The sequence below is a fragment of the Carcharhinus amblyrhynchos genome, chromosome 32, assembly GCF_965287045.1.
Source record: "Carcharhinus amblyrhynchos chromosome 32, sCarAmb.v2.hapA, whole genome shotgun sequence".
Lineage (NCBI taxonomy): Eukaryota > Metazoa > Chordata > Chondrichthyes > Carcharhiniformes > Carcharhinidae > Carcharhinus > Carcharhinus amblyrhynchos.
In genome coordinates this window covers 16,711,681-16,727,834 of record NC_137355.1, presented here as the reverse complement: position 1 = coordinate 16,727,834, position 16,154 = coordinate 16,711,681, and the positions used below count along the sequence as shown (strand labels likewise).

At 47.4% G+C, this 16,154-nt stretch overlaps 1 protein-coding gene across 1 annotated transcript in view; it reads right to left on the bottom strand.

The window, feature by feature from the left end:
• LOC145360683 (protein ERGIC-53-like) overlaps positions 1 to 16,154 on the bottom strand; it is an 80,850-nt gene that overhangs the window by 54,264 nt on the left and 10,432 nt on the right. The window contains exons 3-8 of the mRNA XM_080216038.1: positions 13,633 to 13,740; positions 10,471 to 10,532; positions 7,515 to 7,614; positions 5,202 to 5,325; positions 3,530 to 3,585; positions 657 to 783 (exon numbers count right to left, since the gene is read on the bottom strand). Coding sequence (XP_080072164.1) covers positions 657 to 783; positions 3,530 to 3,585; positions 5,202 to 5,325; positions 7,515 to 7,614; positions 10,471 to 10,532; positions 13,633 to 13,740 — 577 coding nt within the window. The remainder of the gene's footprint in view (positions 1 to 656; positions 784 to 3,529; positions 3,586 to 5,201; positions 5,326 to 7,514; positions 7,615 to 10,470; positions 10,533 to 13,632; positions 13,741 to 16,154) is intronic.

Sequence of the window (16,154 nt, the reverse complement as noted above, 5' to 3'; positions counted from 1 at the left end):
CCCGGGTTCGATTCCCAGCTTGGGTCACCGTCTATGTGAAGTTCGTATGTTTTCCCCATATCTGCGTGGATTTCCTCCAGATGCTCTGGTTTCATAGAATCATAGAACCCTACAGTGCAGATAGAGGCCCTTCGGCCCATCGAGTCTGCACCGACCACAATCCCACCCAGGCCCTACCCCCATATCCCTACATATTTCACCCGCTAATCCCACTAACCTACGCATCCCAGGACACTAAGGGGCAATTTAGCACAGCCAATCCACCTAACCCGCACATCTTTGGACTGTGGGAGGAAACCGGAGCACTCGGAGGAAACCCATGCAGACACGAGGAGAATGTGCAAACTCCACACAGACAATGACCCGAGTCGGGAATCGAACCCAGGTCCCTGGAGCTGTGAAGCAGCAGTGCTAACCATTGTGCTACCGTGCTGCCCATCCTCCCACAGTCCGAAAGATGTGCTGGTTAGGGTGCATTGGCCGTGCTAAATTTTCCGTCAGTGTACCTGAACAGGCACCGGAGTGTGGCAACTAGGGGATTTTCTCAGTAACTTCATTGCAGTGTTAATGTAAGCCTACTTGTGACATTAATAAATGAAATTTAAAACAAAGGCAATTGAAGAATATACCAATTCTTTCCTACAAGCCAACACTACCTGGGGTGTGAAATTCTGGATGCTCCTTCTGGAATTCTTCTCTACGTTTCTCCAAGTCTTTCTCAAACTGCTCGTACTCTTTCTGATACTCCTCCTGTTCCTTGTCCGATATCTGTTTTTCAGGATCCTACACATCACAACATGTGCAACAGGTGAGCCAGAGAAAATAAGAATCTTATCGTTATAACACCCACATGGTTACCCACAAGTTAGCTGATGAATACAAATTTTATATCTTTCAGAGAAAACAGGTTATATTATTCAATTAGTCATCCAACAAATCAGGGACATGAGTTCAAATCCCAACACCGCAGCCAGGAAATTTATACTTCGTGAAATCCATCTTAAATAAAAAAGTATCAAAAATGGTGAGGACGTAACTATAAGTTATCTAGAAGAAAATCAGCCATTCTTGCCTGGTTTGGCCTATGTGTGATTCCAGACACATACCAATTCTAGAGTCAGAATCCCTACTGTGCAGGTTATTCAGCTCGAGTCTGCACCAAACCTCTAACACAGCATCTTACCCAAGCCCTATCCCCGTAACTCCGTGTATTTACCCTGCTAATCCCCCTAATTGGCACATCTTTGGACATTTAGGGGCAATTTAACATGGCCAATCCACAAACCTTCACATCTCTGGACACTAAGGGGCAATTTAGCATGGCCAATCCACCTAGTCTGCATATCTTTTGACTGCGGGAGGAAACCCACGCAGACACGGGGAGAATGTGCAGACTCCACACAGACAGTCACTCAAGGCCAGAACAACCACTGTGCCACTGCCTCTGAAATGGCCAAGTAAGCACTCAATTCAGGGCAATAAGTGCTGGCCTTGGAGTGATGTGAACGCACACACACACACATACATGTCCCATCCACTCTGATTCAGGCGGGTCAGGAACTGCCGTCTTGTGCCCACATCATAGAACCTCTTCAGTGCAGGAGGTGGCCATTTGGCCCATCGAGTCTGCACCGACCACAATCCCATCCAGGCCCAATCCCCATAACCCCACTTATTTACCATGGCCAATCCCCCTGACACTAAGGGACAATTTAGCCTGGCCAATCCATCTAACCAGCATGTCTTCTGGGAGGAAACCAGAGCACCCGCAGGAAACCCACGCAGACACAGGCAGAATGTGCAGATTCCACACAGACAGCGACCCGAAGCAGGGGATCAAACCCAGGTCCCCGGCGCTGTGAGGCAGCAGTGCTAATCACTGTGCCACCAATTGATTCCTCAAATGCCAACAAACTCCTGCAGTCTGTTCTTACCCAAATTCTTCTTGCACATCACCCAGTACAATTGCCAATTTACACTGGTCCCTTGTGCACCATTGTGCCTATTCCAAACCAACCCCCTCCCCCTATCCACACCCACTAACCCATCTTATGCCTCCACGACTAATTTCCAGCCTCCAGCTGCTCCCATTGCCTTTCAAATTTCCACCTCCTATTCCCCAAACTGATGGCAAAACCTTTCTCCTCTGCACCTTCTCCCTCACTTCTTCTGTCTTCACCTCTTACCAGGGTCCTTGAGAGGGTGCAGAAGGAGATTTAACAGGATGGTTGACAGGGATGAGGAGACTTTCACCGAGTTTGGATAGGGAAGCCAGAGTCCTTCTTCTTGAAGCAAAGGAGATTGAGGGGGACGGTAGGGCGGCAAGGCAGCACAGTGGTTAGCACTGCTGCCTCACGGTGCCAGGGACCCAGGTTCGAATCCCGGTTTGGGTCACTGTCTGTGTGGAGTTTGCACATTCTCCCCGTGTCTGCGCGGGTTTCCTCCGGGTGCTCCGGTTTCCTCCCACAATCCAAAGATGTGCGGGTTAGGTGGAATGGCCATGCTAAATTGACCCTTAGTGTCAGGGGATTAGCAGAGTGGGGCTACAGGAATAGGGCCCGGGTTCGATTGTGGTCAGTGCAGACCCAATGGGCCGAATGGTCTCCTTCCGCATTGTAGGGATTCTGATAAAGTTGGACAAGATTATGACAGGTTTAGACAAGGTAGACAAAGCAAAGCTCTTACCATCGGCTGATACAGGGATTAGGGAGGGACATAAATGTATGATTTTGAGTAGAGAGAGGGGGTGTGTGAGGAAGAACTTTTTTTAGTTAATCGTAATAAAAGTCGCTGCTGAAGAGGGGTGGAGGAAGGTGGGGACGATCAATGATTTCCAAAATTAGATGGGTAGCCAAGCAAAATAAACTTGCAGAGCTCTGGGGATAGAGTTGAGAACTGATAGAGCACTGACTGGGCGACTCTACAGAGAGCCAGCATTGACCGGATGGGCTGAACGGCCTCGTTCTGAGAGTTGGAACTCTGTGGGTGGGAGTCTCACCCCAAATCCAGAAATTCCTGCCCGGAACGTCTGCTGAATTTGCTGTTCCGCCTGCTACGATTCCCACAGCCGGCAGGACGGCAAAATTCCATCCTTCTCACTGTCTTAAAACCCACCAGCTCAACTATGCCTTCTGACAGCCCTCCCCTTCCCAACTTTGCCAGTTAGCCTCAGCTTCTTCCCGCTCCATGTCTGTGCTTTTTTTAATCCTTCCTGGACAAAAAAGGTGCCAATAGCAATATAAATCATCGCAAAAATTCCAATTTGAACACCACAATTACACGGCTGTAATGACAGCTGCTTTGCAATTCTCACAATGTAACGTTCGTCCAAATGCATTAATCAGCTGTAATGGCAAGTCACTGAAACAGAAAATGTGCCTTGTACAAAACCCCCCTCACCATCTGTGCAACTGGGCACAAAACGTCACTTACCGTGTCTTCACAGGAGGGCAGGGATAGTTTGGCTGATTTAAACAGCACATATTGTTAGTGTTAAGGTTTTCAGTCTACCAAACGCCCTCAGTCTTACCATTGCCCCGGGTTCATACAGGGTGAATACGAGGAACGACAGAACATCATGGTCATCTGCAAGGCAAGACACACAACATCAGACAGTGGACACAATTTTACCGTACGATCCAGCCCGAGGCCAACTGAGAATGCCGTTCTCCGAGCCTCGCTCCCTTCCGGAAATGGGGCGGGTGTGCCCATAAAATTCCAGCCAGTCGGCATTTTGCTTGCAATTAGCAGTTTACCATGCTGAAACTGGAGAGGCCTTTCTGGGCGACATGGTGGCACAGTGGTTAGCACTGCTGCCTCACAGCGCCAGGGGCCCGGGCTCGATTCCCAGCTTGGGTCACTGGCTGTGTGTGAAGTCTGCACATTCTCCCCGTGCCTGCGTGGGTTTCCGCCAAGTGCAGATCCCTGTCAGAGAGCCAGTGCAGATTCGATGGGCCAAATGGCCTCTTTCCGCACTGTCAGGAATCTATGATTCTATAGGGTTTCGAACAAAATCAAGAGAAGTTTAAGATCAAACTGCTGCGTATTCTAACCATGGACTATAAACCTGAGCTCCTCCAAAACTCTACTGCCCAAATCCTAACTCCAGCCCTAACCCCTGTCACCAACGTTGCCAGTGGAGCCCTGGAGGTCACAGGGGTGAAAGGGATGGGTGGAGGCTGGGATTCGGGAAGCCGTGCTGTGGAGGAGCTCAGAGGATGGGAAATGGGAGACCAGCCAGTGAGTCTGGTCTAGTCTCGAGGGAACAGCAGCAGACAGGTTTAAGGCAGGAATAGAACTAGACAATGGTGGGGTGGGGTGGGGTGGGGTTGGGGGGTGGGTGGAGGAGAGGGAGGGAGGGCGGGCAACAGCGCGTGGGGGGGGAGGGAGGGCGGGCAACGGCATGTGTGGGGTGGGGGGGGGGGGAAGGGAGGGCAACAGCCCAGGGGGGCAAACAGCCCCTGTGATTTGTGTCCCAAAGCAATTGCTGATCTCAGCACAGCCCGAGTTATGCCACTAGATGGAACCCAAACTACACGATTTGACCTAATGGTTCCCTGTTCTCGTGTTTAAAGTTTATTTATTGTTGTCACAAGTAAGGCTTACATTAACACTGCAATGAAGTTACTGTGAACCCCCCCCCCCCCCCAAGTCGTCACACTCCGATGCCAGCGTTTGTTGCCCATCCCTAATTGCCCTTGAACTGAGCGTCTGGCTCGGCTTCACATTGCTGTGGGTTGTGGAGTCACCCGCAGACACATTATTACGTGATTCGTTAACTTTTCCTAAGGTGGAACCTGGGTTCCATTCCTGGCTTGGGTCACTGTCTGTGTGGAGCTTGCACATTCTCCCCGTGCCTGCGTGGGTTTCCTCCGGGTGCTCTGGTTTCCCCCCACAGTCCGAAAGACGTGCTGGTTAGGGTGCATTGGCCGTGCTAAATTCTCCCTCATTGTACCCGAACAGGCGCCGGAGTGTGACAACTAGGGGATTTTCACAGCAACTTCATTGCAGTGTTAACGTAAGCCTACTTGTGACACTAACAAACAAAAAATAATACTGTAGGTTAGTGTCAGAGATGGAGGATATTCGAACATTTGAGTCTATCCCTGTTCTCTGCAGTTCAATCCAGTTAATTCCATTCCGCCTCCTCTACCCCCAGAGCGCGACCAGTGTATTTCACTCAGGGACCCGCCCTTCCTCACCTGCAACTCCTCCAGTAGCCGCTGACACTCCGAAGTATCCGCTCAAAGGAAGGTTCATGTCTCTGACTTCAGTACAAAACTCATAGTTGTCATCGAAGTCCGTCACCTTCAGATTGAGGTATATCTGTAAGGGGGAGAGAGGAGAGCATCTGTACCAGAACCGTGAACCCCTTCAAGCAAAGGCAGACCCTGTTCCTGGCTGGAGCAGGAATCACCGTCACCTACAAAAGGACAGATGCTACATAAAATTGGCCAACACCTGAACAATCTCCAGGGCTCCATTCCATCGCCTGGGGAGAGTCGGGAAAATAATCAGACAATCGTAGAATCCCTACAGTGCAACAGGAGGCCATTCAGCCCATCAAGTTAACATTCAAGGCTGTGCACCAAGTGCTGGCAAGTGGGATTAGGCGGGCAGGTCAGGGCAGTTCAGTTCATGCATCGATGGGTCGAAGGGCCTCTTCTACACTGTAGTAATCTGTGATTCTGTCAGTCTGCACCGATCACAATCCCACCCAGGCCCTATCCCCATGACCCATGTATTTACCCGAGCTAGTTCCCCTAACACTGAGGGGCAATTTAGCATGGCCAATCCACCTAACCTACACATCTTGGGACACTAAGGGGCAATTTAGCATGGTCAATCCACCTAACCTACACATCTTTGGACACTAAGGGGCAATTTAGCATGGTCAATCCACCTAACCTACACATCTTTGGACACTAAGGGGTAATTTAGCATGGCCAATCCACCTAACCTACACATCTTTGGACACTAAGGGGCAATTTAGCATGGTCAATCCACCTAACCTACACATCTTTGGACACTAAGGGGCAATTTAGCATGGTCAATCCACCTAACCTACACATCTTTGGACACTAAGGGGCAATTTAGCATGGTCAATCCACCTAACCTACACATCTTTGGACACTAAGGGGTAATTTAGCATGGCCAATCCACCTAACCTACACATCTTTGGACACTAAGAGGTAATTTAGCATGGTCAATCCACCTAACCTACACATCTTTGGACACTAAGGGGCAATTTAGCATGGTCAATCCACCTAACCTACACATCTTTGGACACTAAGGGGTAATTTAGCATGGCCAATCCACCTAACCTACACATCTTTGGACACTAAGGGGCAATTTAACATGGCCAATCCCCCTAACCCACACATCTTTGGACACTAAGGAACAATTTAATATGGTCAATCCACCCAACCTGCACATCTTTCGAATGTGAGAGGAAACCGAAGCAACCAGAGGAAACCCACACAGACATGGGGAGAACATGCAAACTCTGCACAGTGATCCAAGCTGGGAATCGAACCTGGGACCCTGGCGCTGTGAGGCAGCTGTGCTAACCACTGTGCTGCCATTTCACCTCATTTCTGAGCAGATCGAATCCATCCAGGATGCCTGTTAGGGTTATTTGGGGCAGACAGTAGCAGTTCAATATCCCTGCTTCTAGTTTCTATGATCCTATGTGTGGCCATCGAGAGCAGCACTTCCTGTCCGTTCTTAATTGTCCTTGACCCAAGTGGCCCACTCAGTAATTTCTGAGGGCAGTTGAGAGTCAACCACATTGCAGTGGCTCCGGAATCCATAGAATCCCTACAGTGCAGGAGGAGACCATTCGGCCCATCGAGTCTGCACCAACAACAATCCCACCCAGGCCCTATCCTTGTAACCCCCCCCCATATTTACCCTGCTAATCCCCCTGACACTAAGAGGCAATTTAGCGTGATCAATTAACCTAACCCACACATCTCTGGAGTGTGGGAGAAAAGCGGGGCACCTGGAAGAAACCCACACTGACATGGGGAGAATGTGCAGGCTCCATACAGACAGTGACCCAATCTGAGAATTGAATCCGGGTCCCTGGCGCTGTGAGACAGCAGTGCTAACCACCGTGCCAGCGTACGAGTCACATGTAGACCAGACCAGATAAGGACAGTAGATTTCCTTCCCTAAAGGACATTAGTGATGCAGATGCTTACAGTCAATAATAGTTTGATATTCACCATTATAGGACATCATAATTGGACAATTAACCACCGACCATTCTCATCTCTCCTTCTCAGATGACTATACATGGATGTCATGAAAAAAATAACGCTACCAAGGAAAGCTATACCCCAGCGCAGGTCAGCATCATTAACAGGGCAGGCTGAGGAGAGAGTGTTCAAGGGAGAAGGCAAGAGGACACTTTAGACAATGGCCAAATGTGATGGCACTTGCCAATAAATCTGTAATGTTAAACACACACACACTTAATAAAGTCATATTAACATTTCTGAGCTGCTTACCTGCAGTGTTTTCTGGTAATACCTTATCCTGGCTCCGACAGGGTGAAAGGTGTTGCGGTAATCCCGGAAACACAAGCCCAAAATCTGGCTTCCCCCGTCGCTGGAATTTGGATGAAAACACAAAGGAACCCAGCCCCGGTTAGCGTTTGAATAAACGAGCTTGCAGCGAACAAGTTGTGACAGAAAGGAGATTTTGTTTTGTTTCAAAGTTATTTTATCAACATGAAATGGGCAGCACGGTGGTTAGTACTGCTGCCTCGCAGTGCCAGAGATTCAGGTTCGATTCCTGGTTTGGGTCACTGTCTGTGCAGAGTCTTGCACGTTCTCCCTGTGTCTGCGTGGGTTTCCTCCGGGTGCTCCAGTTTCCTCCCACAGTCCGAAAGACGTGCTGGTTGGGTGGATTGACCCAAGCGTGCGCCAAAGTGTGGCGACGAGGGGAATTTCACAGTAACTTCATTGCAGTGTTAATGTAAGCCTTACCTGTGACTAATTAATAAACTTTTACTTCTACCGTGCCATTTGGAAATGATAAAAGAGCACCTAACTAATTTCCCAAAGAAATAGCAAGGAGGTCATGTGAACGTTTTCCTATCCATTCGTGGGAAATGGGCAGCACCGACTAGGGCAGCATTTATTGCCCATTCCTAGTTAAAAACATAGAAACTAGGAACAGGGGGAGGCTATTCGGCCCTTTGATCCTGCTCTGCCATTCATTTTGTTCATGGCTGATCATCAAATTCATTATCCTGATCCCTTCTTCCAAACATTTCCCTCGAGTCCCAAGAGATATATCTAATTTCTTCTTGAAATCAGTTGAAATAGTTGCCCTTTGAGAAGGTGGTGGAGAGCCACCTTCTTGAATCGTTGCAGTCCACGTGCTATGGGTTGATCCACAGTGCCGTTAGTCTTAAAAGTTTATTTATTAGTGTGACAAATAGGCTTACATTAAGACTGCAATCAAGTTACTGTGAAAATCCCCTTGTCGCCACACTCCGACGCCTGTTCGGGTACACTGAGGGAGAATTTAATATGGTCAATGCACCTAAGCAACACATCTTTTGGACTGTGGGAGGAAACTGGAGCACCCGGAGGAAACCCATGCAGACACGGGGAGAATGTGCAGACTCCACACAGACAGTGACCCAAGCCGGGAATCAAACCCGGGTCCCTGGCGCTCTGAGGCAGCAGTGCTGACCACTGTGCCATCATATTACGGAGGGAATTCTAGAATTTTGACCCAGTGACCACGAAGGAATGGCTGATACATTTCCAAGTCAGGATGGTGAGTGCCTTGGAGGGAACCTTGCAGGTCGTGGTGTTCCCCATGTATCTGCTGCCCTCATCCTTCTAGATGGCAGTGGTCATGGGTTTGGACCACAACCACAAGGTACAAGTTAGACCTCAGCTGGAGAATGGCATATAATCTGAGTGTCGGAGTTTAGGTAGGATGTGAAGGCATTGGGAAGAGGGCATAGGAAGTTTATGAGGATGATTCCAAGGATGGGAAACTTCAGTTAGGAAAATGAAGTTGTGCCTGTTTGCTTTGAAGAGAAGGCCGAGGGGAAATATTATACAAGATATTCTAAATCGTGAGGGCCCTGTCAGAGTAGATGGAGGAAAACCGTCCATCCTTGTGAAAGGATTGAGAACGCAAGTGCACTAATTTAAACCAACTGGTAAAAGATGCAAAAGCGATAACGGGAAAGAAATTTTTCACACACCAAATGGTTCAGGTCTGGAATGCACTGATTTTTAGATTTGATTTATTACATGTATTGGGATACAGTGAAAAATATCGCTTCTTGCATGGTATACAGATAAAACATACCATTCATAGAGTACATGGGGGGAGATGGAAAGGAGAGGGTGCAGAATGTAGTGTTACAGTTTATTATTGTCACATGTATTGGGATACAGTGAAAAGTATTGTTTCTTGCACACTATAGAGACAAAACATACCATTCATAGAGTATGTAGGGGGAAGAAGGGGAGGGTGGAGAATGTTATGTTACAGTCACAGCTAGGGAGATGGTACCGAATGTTGTGTTGCAGTTTATTATTGTCACATATATTGGGATACAGTGAAAGTATTGTTTCTTGGACACTATATAGACAAAGCATACCATTCATAGAGTATATAGGGGAAGAAGAAGAGGGTGCAGAATATAGTGTTACAGTCACAGCTAGAGAAAGATCAGCTTAATATAAGGCAGGTCCATTCGGAATTCTGATGGCAGCAGGGAAGAAGCTGTTCTTGAGTTGGTTGGTGTGGTGGTTGTAGGTTGATTGGTGGAATCAGGAGGAAATTCCATGGTTATTTGCAAAGAAATAATGTGCAGGAACACGGGGAGAATGCAAGAGAATGGCACCAAGTGAAATGCTCATTTGAGTCCATAGAATAGAATAGAATCATAGAATCCTACAGTGCAGAAAGAGGCCATTCAGCCCATTGAGTCCGCACCGACCACAAACCCACCCAGGCCCTAGCCCCATAGCCCCATTTATCCTAACTGTTAGCGCTGACACTAAGGGACAATTTAACATGGCCAATCCACCTAAGCTGCACATCTTTGGACCATGGGAGGAAACCGGAACACCCGAAGGAAACCCACACAGGCACGGGGAGAATGTGCATACTCCACACAGACAGTGACCCAAGACAGGAATGGAATCCGGGTCCCTGGCACTGTGAGACTGCAGTGCTAACCACTGTGCCGCCCCTAGGGTAGGGGCAGCAGGGTAAGCATGTGGGGTTACGGGGATAGGGCTTGGGTGGAATTGTTGTCGGTGCAGGCTGGATGGGCCGAATGGCCTCCTTCCGCACTGTAGGGATTCTATGAAGTCTCTGACTCGGGGCAAAAGAATTGAGGATTCGACCTAATGTACAAAGCAAGAAAGTGTTTTTAAAAGTGTAAAAGAACCCAAAATTCATACCACAAATCAAATGAAAACTTACTTGGAATGGTCATATGAGAGTTGCCCATCATTCCCCACGACAGTGATGGCTGGGTTGTTTATCTGAGGAACAGTGTAAAAGAGAGATTGCGATCAGCAAACCAATGAATGCAACAGAGCTCAAAGCGGCACTTGTACACAAATTACTGCAGGATATTTTGGCCCTGGAGGGAGTGCAGAGGAGGTTTACTAGGCTGATACCGGAGTTGAGGGGATTGAGCTATGAGAGGCTGAATAAACTAGGCTTGTACTCGTTAGAGTTTAGAAGAATGAGGGGAGATCTCATTGAGACGTATAAGATGATGAATGGGATGGATAGGATAGAGGTGGAGAGACTCTTCCCGCTCAAAAAAGACAGTAGGACTAGGGGGCACAGCCTCAAGATAAAGGGGAGGCGGTTTAGAACGGAGTTGAGGAGGAACTTCTTCACTCAAAGGGTGGTGAATCTCTGGAATTCTCTGCCCGTTGAAGTGGTGGAGGCTGCCTCGCTAAATATTTTTAAGAAGCGGGTTGATGGGTTTTTGATAAGAGAGGGGATTAAGGGTTATGGGGAGAGGGCGGGAAAGTGGAACTGAGCCACGACAGATCAGCCATGATCTTATTGAATGGCGGGGCAGGCTCGAAGGGCTAGATGGCCTACTCCTGCTCCTATTTCTTATGTTTCTTTCTTATTCTAAGGCTTGCGGATCCACCAAACCATTGAGCTGATTAGTGGGAATTATATTTCCCCTTGGCCGCCATTGCTTTCCTGGGAAAAATAGCCCAGAAAATAGGAAAGACATCACTTGGCACCAACCACCTTCAGGGAGCAGGGCTGGTAATGCATTCCTACCATCATATGAAGAGAAGAACACTCTGCTGGCACCAGAGGGGAGGCAGTGGCGTAGTGGTATTGTCACCAAACTAGTGACCCAGAGACCAAGGGCGATGGTCTGGACACCTGGGTTCAAATCCCACCACACCAGATAGTGGAATTTAAATTCTGAACTTAAAAGTCTAATGGTGACCCAGGACGATTGTCGTAACAACGTGGGACGGCAGTGTCCTAGTGGTATTATCGCTACACTATTAATCCAGAAACTCAGCGAATGTTCTGGGGACCCGGGTTCAAATCCCAACATGGCAGATAGTGGAATTTGAATTCAATAAAAAATAACTGGAATTAAGAATCTACTGATGACTATGAAACCATTGTCGATTGTTGGAAAAACCCATCTGATTCATTAATATCCTTTGGGGAAGGAAATCTACTGCCCTTACCCGGTCTGGCCTACAAAGCCAGAGCAATATGATTGACTCTCAACTGCCATTGAGCAGCCTTGGATGGGCAATAAATGCTGGCCAGGCAGCGATGCCCATGTTCCTACACATGGCAAAAAAATCCCATCTGATTCACCAATGTCTCATATTTAGGGAAGGAAATCTGTCATCCTCACCTGGTCTGGCCCATGTGTGACTCCAGGGACACAGTGGTTGACTCTTAAATGCCCCCTCCGCAAGCCACTTAGCTCAAGGGCAATTAGGAATGGGCAATAAATGGTGGCCCAGCCAGTGACACCCACAACCCCTGAATGAAGAAAAACTAGCATTTCAACATCTTTCGCTGCTGTAATTGTGACAGTCCCGTGCCTTTGAGGGGTATATTTTGATTGTATTTCTCTGTAGGGCATTTCTAGCAGGCCCTGGAAGTTAGTCGGCACCATACTGCCTGCAACTTATCGTCTGTGACTTCCTGTTGCTGAAGCAGGATAACTGAAGCAATGCTGTTTTAATCTGAACTAATGCAGCGTACTTACGGCTTTCATGTGCCCCCTGGGATTGCTGAGTGGAGCTTGATTGGGGTTGAGAGACAGATTATGTCATGTGACTGAGGGCAACTTTGGTCCACAGAGAATTCTAGTTTGTTTCTTTTCTCAGATGCTGCCAGAAGCTGGTGGAAGGTGGCAGTGTCTCTGCCTCCCTCTTTCCAGAGGCTTTCTGAAAGTCCCAAGACTGGGGAGCCTCAGAGATTTAATCCAACATTAAAAAGGCCGAATTTACATCGGTGTTAAAAGCTGAAAACCCAGCATCACGTGGGCATACTTGCTTTAGTGCTAAATTAGTCTGAAGAAGGGTGTATGTCTCTGTGATTGCTTTACGTTGGAACAACAGAGAAAGCTGTTCAGGATTATACTGTGTCATGTTTAATTCCTGTAATTGGTAGAAGTTATGCTAATTCTTTTTGATATATTGACCTGTTTTCTAGAATAAACTTTGTTTGATGAAAGATCCCTAGTGGGTCATTGAATCATACCTGGAGTGAAACATTTTATGCTCACTAATGCCAAAACTCCTTGGAGTTTCTGGCCTGGTTCTTAACAAAATCGTCAGATAACACTGCCACATTGCCCAAACTGATTAATTTTCTTGTGGCTGGATTCAAATTAAGAAGTTTAAGCTTAAGTTTATTTATTAGTGTCACAAGTAAGCTTGCATTAATACTGCAATGAAGTTACTGTGAACATCCCATAGTCGTCACACTCCAGCGCCTGTTCGGGTACACGGACAGAGAATTTAGCACTGCCAATGCACCCTAACCAGCACGTCTTTTGGGCTGTGGGAGGAAACATTTTCTAATCTCACCTTCCTGCATCTGGCCCATAGCCCTTTAGCTTACAACACTTAAGGTGCTGTAAATTAAGGTAACCTAAGGTGCAGATCCAGGTAGGGCAGCATGGTGGCATCGTGGTTAGCACTGCTACCTCACTGTGCCAGGGATCTGGGTTCGATTCCCAGCTTGGGTCACTGTCTGTGTGGAGTCTGCATGTTCTCCCTGTGTCTGTGTGGGTTTCCTCCCACAGTCAGAAAGACGTGCTTGTTAGGTGCTTTGACCGTGCTAAATTCTCCCTCAGCGTACCCAAACAGGCGCCAAATCGTGACAACTGGAGGATTTTCACAGTAACTTCATTGCAGTGTTAATGTAAGCTGACTTGTGACACCCACAGACAAAACTTTAAATTAGTTGCTTGCTGGACCTGTATACTAGCCTTTTGTGATTCATGCAGTAGGGCACCCAGATCCCTCTGCACATCAGGCTCTGCAATCTCATCATTTTGATAACAAGTTTGTTTATTCTTCCTGCCAAAATGAACAATTTCACATTTCCCTTGCTTTTCTTACTTACCCTGCCGTCATTATCGTATGAGTCAAAGAAAATGCCAACACCATCCCAGTGGTCAGCTGCTCCGTAAACTGGTCCCGTTGGACCACTCTCTCTGGTATACCATATGGCCTGTCAATGACAACAAGGATAGTAAGTATCTGCCTGTTGACATGAGGCTCTTCACATTAACCACTGCTAAGGAAACCCAGTCAATTGGCTGTTCGTACCTATGGCACCATGAATCCTTCTGTCATCAGGATTCTCAACACAGCAACCTGGCAGAGAGGAGAGACACCAAGCAAGGGAGATGAAGGATCACTTTCTAAATACTGGAGGGGGAGAGACAGAGGTGTAGGATTGGGTGGCTTTCACGGCCAGTATCCCAGAAAGCATTTTTTCCGGTTGTATCACAGCTCCCGCTCTGCCCAAGACCACAAGAAACTACAAAGAATTGTGAACATGGCCCAGTCCCATCACGCAAACCAGCCTCCTACCCACCAACTCCATCTACACTTCCCGCTGCCTCGGAGAAGTAGCTAGCAATAATTAAGGACCCCGCGCACTCCAGACATACTCTCTTCCACCTTTATCCATTGGGAAAAAGTTACAAAAGTCTGAGGTCACGTACCAACCAACTCAAGAACAGCTTCTTCCCTGCTGCCATCAGGCTTTTGAATGGACTTACCATGCTTTAAGTTGATCTTTCTCTACACCCTAGCTACATTCTGGACTCTCTAATTTCCTTCTCCATGAATGGTATGCTTTGTCTGTACAGCGCACAAGAAACAATACTTCTCACTATGTTAATACATGCGACAATAATAAATCAAATAAAAAAAATGAATGGTGGAGCAGGTTCGAAGGGCTGAATGGCCTACTCCTGCTTCTACTTTCCACGTTTCTATGTAAGGCAAAAAACAATACTTTTCACTGTATCCTGATACATTTGACAGTAATAAATCAAATCAAACCAGCGATGATTTATGTAGTTCTCAGGAACCAAGGAAGCAGTTGGTATTCACTCCGGGATATGGTATGCACTTCACTTTCACAGGGGCAAGTTAGCAGTTGTACTAAGATTCACAAAGTTTAGACGACACTGAAGATTGGGTTCTGCGGCATTGCAGCTACTTAGACAACATTCAATGGCCATATCTTGGAGTTATATACACTTGTGAAAAAGAAGTTGATTACGGTCACCAGCTTTAATCAAATTTGTTTTTTTTCCAAAACAAGGACATTGAAGATTTATTGGGAAATATAACTGCCACGCATTGCTAAGAATTGTGGCAGCACAGTGGTTAGCACTGCTGTGTCACATCGCCAGGGAACTGGGTTCAATCCTGTCTTGGGTCACTGTCTGTGTGGAGTCTGCACATTCTTCCCGTGTCTGCGTGGGTTTCCTCCAGGTGCTCCGGTTTCCCCCCCACAGTCCAAAGGACATGATGGTTAAGTGCACTGACCGTACTAAAATGCTCCCTCAGTATACCCTAACAGGGAGGGAAACATTTCCACTGTCAGCTAGCGTGATGACGAGGAAAGGAAGTTAGGTTGTTGGCTGGGAGGAGGATGGGGAAAGAGAGACAGCCATCAGGGACAGATTTTGTTGTTTTTCTTGAGAATTTAACAGTACAGAAATTTAAACACCAATAGGTGTGTACGTGATCAGACTTGAAATAAAAAAAAACAGGCACCGGAGTGTGGTGACTGGGGGATTTTCACACTAGCTTCATTGCTGTGTTAATGTAAACCGACTTGTGACATGAATAAATAAATGTTTGCATTAACCCTTGTTCTGATGGACACTCATAGGATGGTAAGAATGTGAACCTAACTGGATCTACCAGGAATTTGTAGAGATCAAACAATCCCTACAGTACAGAAGGAGGCCATTTGGCCCATCGAGCCTGTGCTGACCACAATCCCACCTAGGCCTATCCCCATAACCCCACATGTTCACTCCACTAATCCCTCTAACCTATGCAACCCGGGATACTAAGGGAAAATTAGCATGGTCAATGCACCTAACCAGCATGTCTTTCACTCTGTGGGAGGAAACCCTCGTAGACATGGGGGGAGCGTGCAGACTCTATACCCCGAGCTGGAAATCAAACCCGGGTCCCTGCCACCATGAGGGAGCAGAGCTAACCACTGTGCCACCACGCCACCCCAAAATTGAAGAATATTTCCCTACACTCTCTGGAATTTAGAAGAATGAGGGGAGATCAGATTGAGGTTTACAAGATGATAAAAGGTGTGGATAAAGTAGACATGGAGCGAATGCTTCCTCTTGTGGGACATTCTGGGACGAGAGGTCAGAGTCTTCGGATAAGGGGCAGCAAATTTAAAACAGAGTTGAGGAGAAACTACTTCTCCCAAAGGGTTGTGAATCTGTGGAATTCACTGTCCCAACGTGCGGTGGATGCTGGGACAGTGAGTGAATTTAAGGAGGAGTTGGACAGATCTTTAATTGGGAATGGGGTTGAAGGGTTATGGGGAGAAGGCAGGAAAATGGGGATGAGGAGCATATCAACCATGATCGA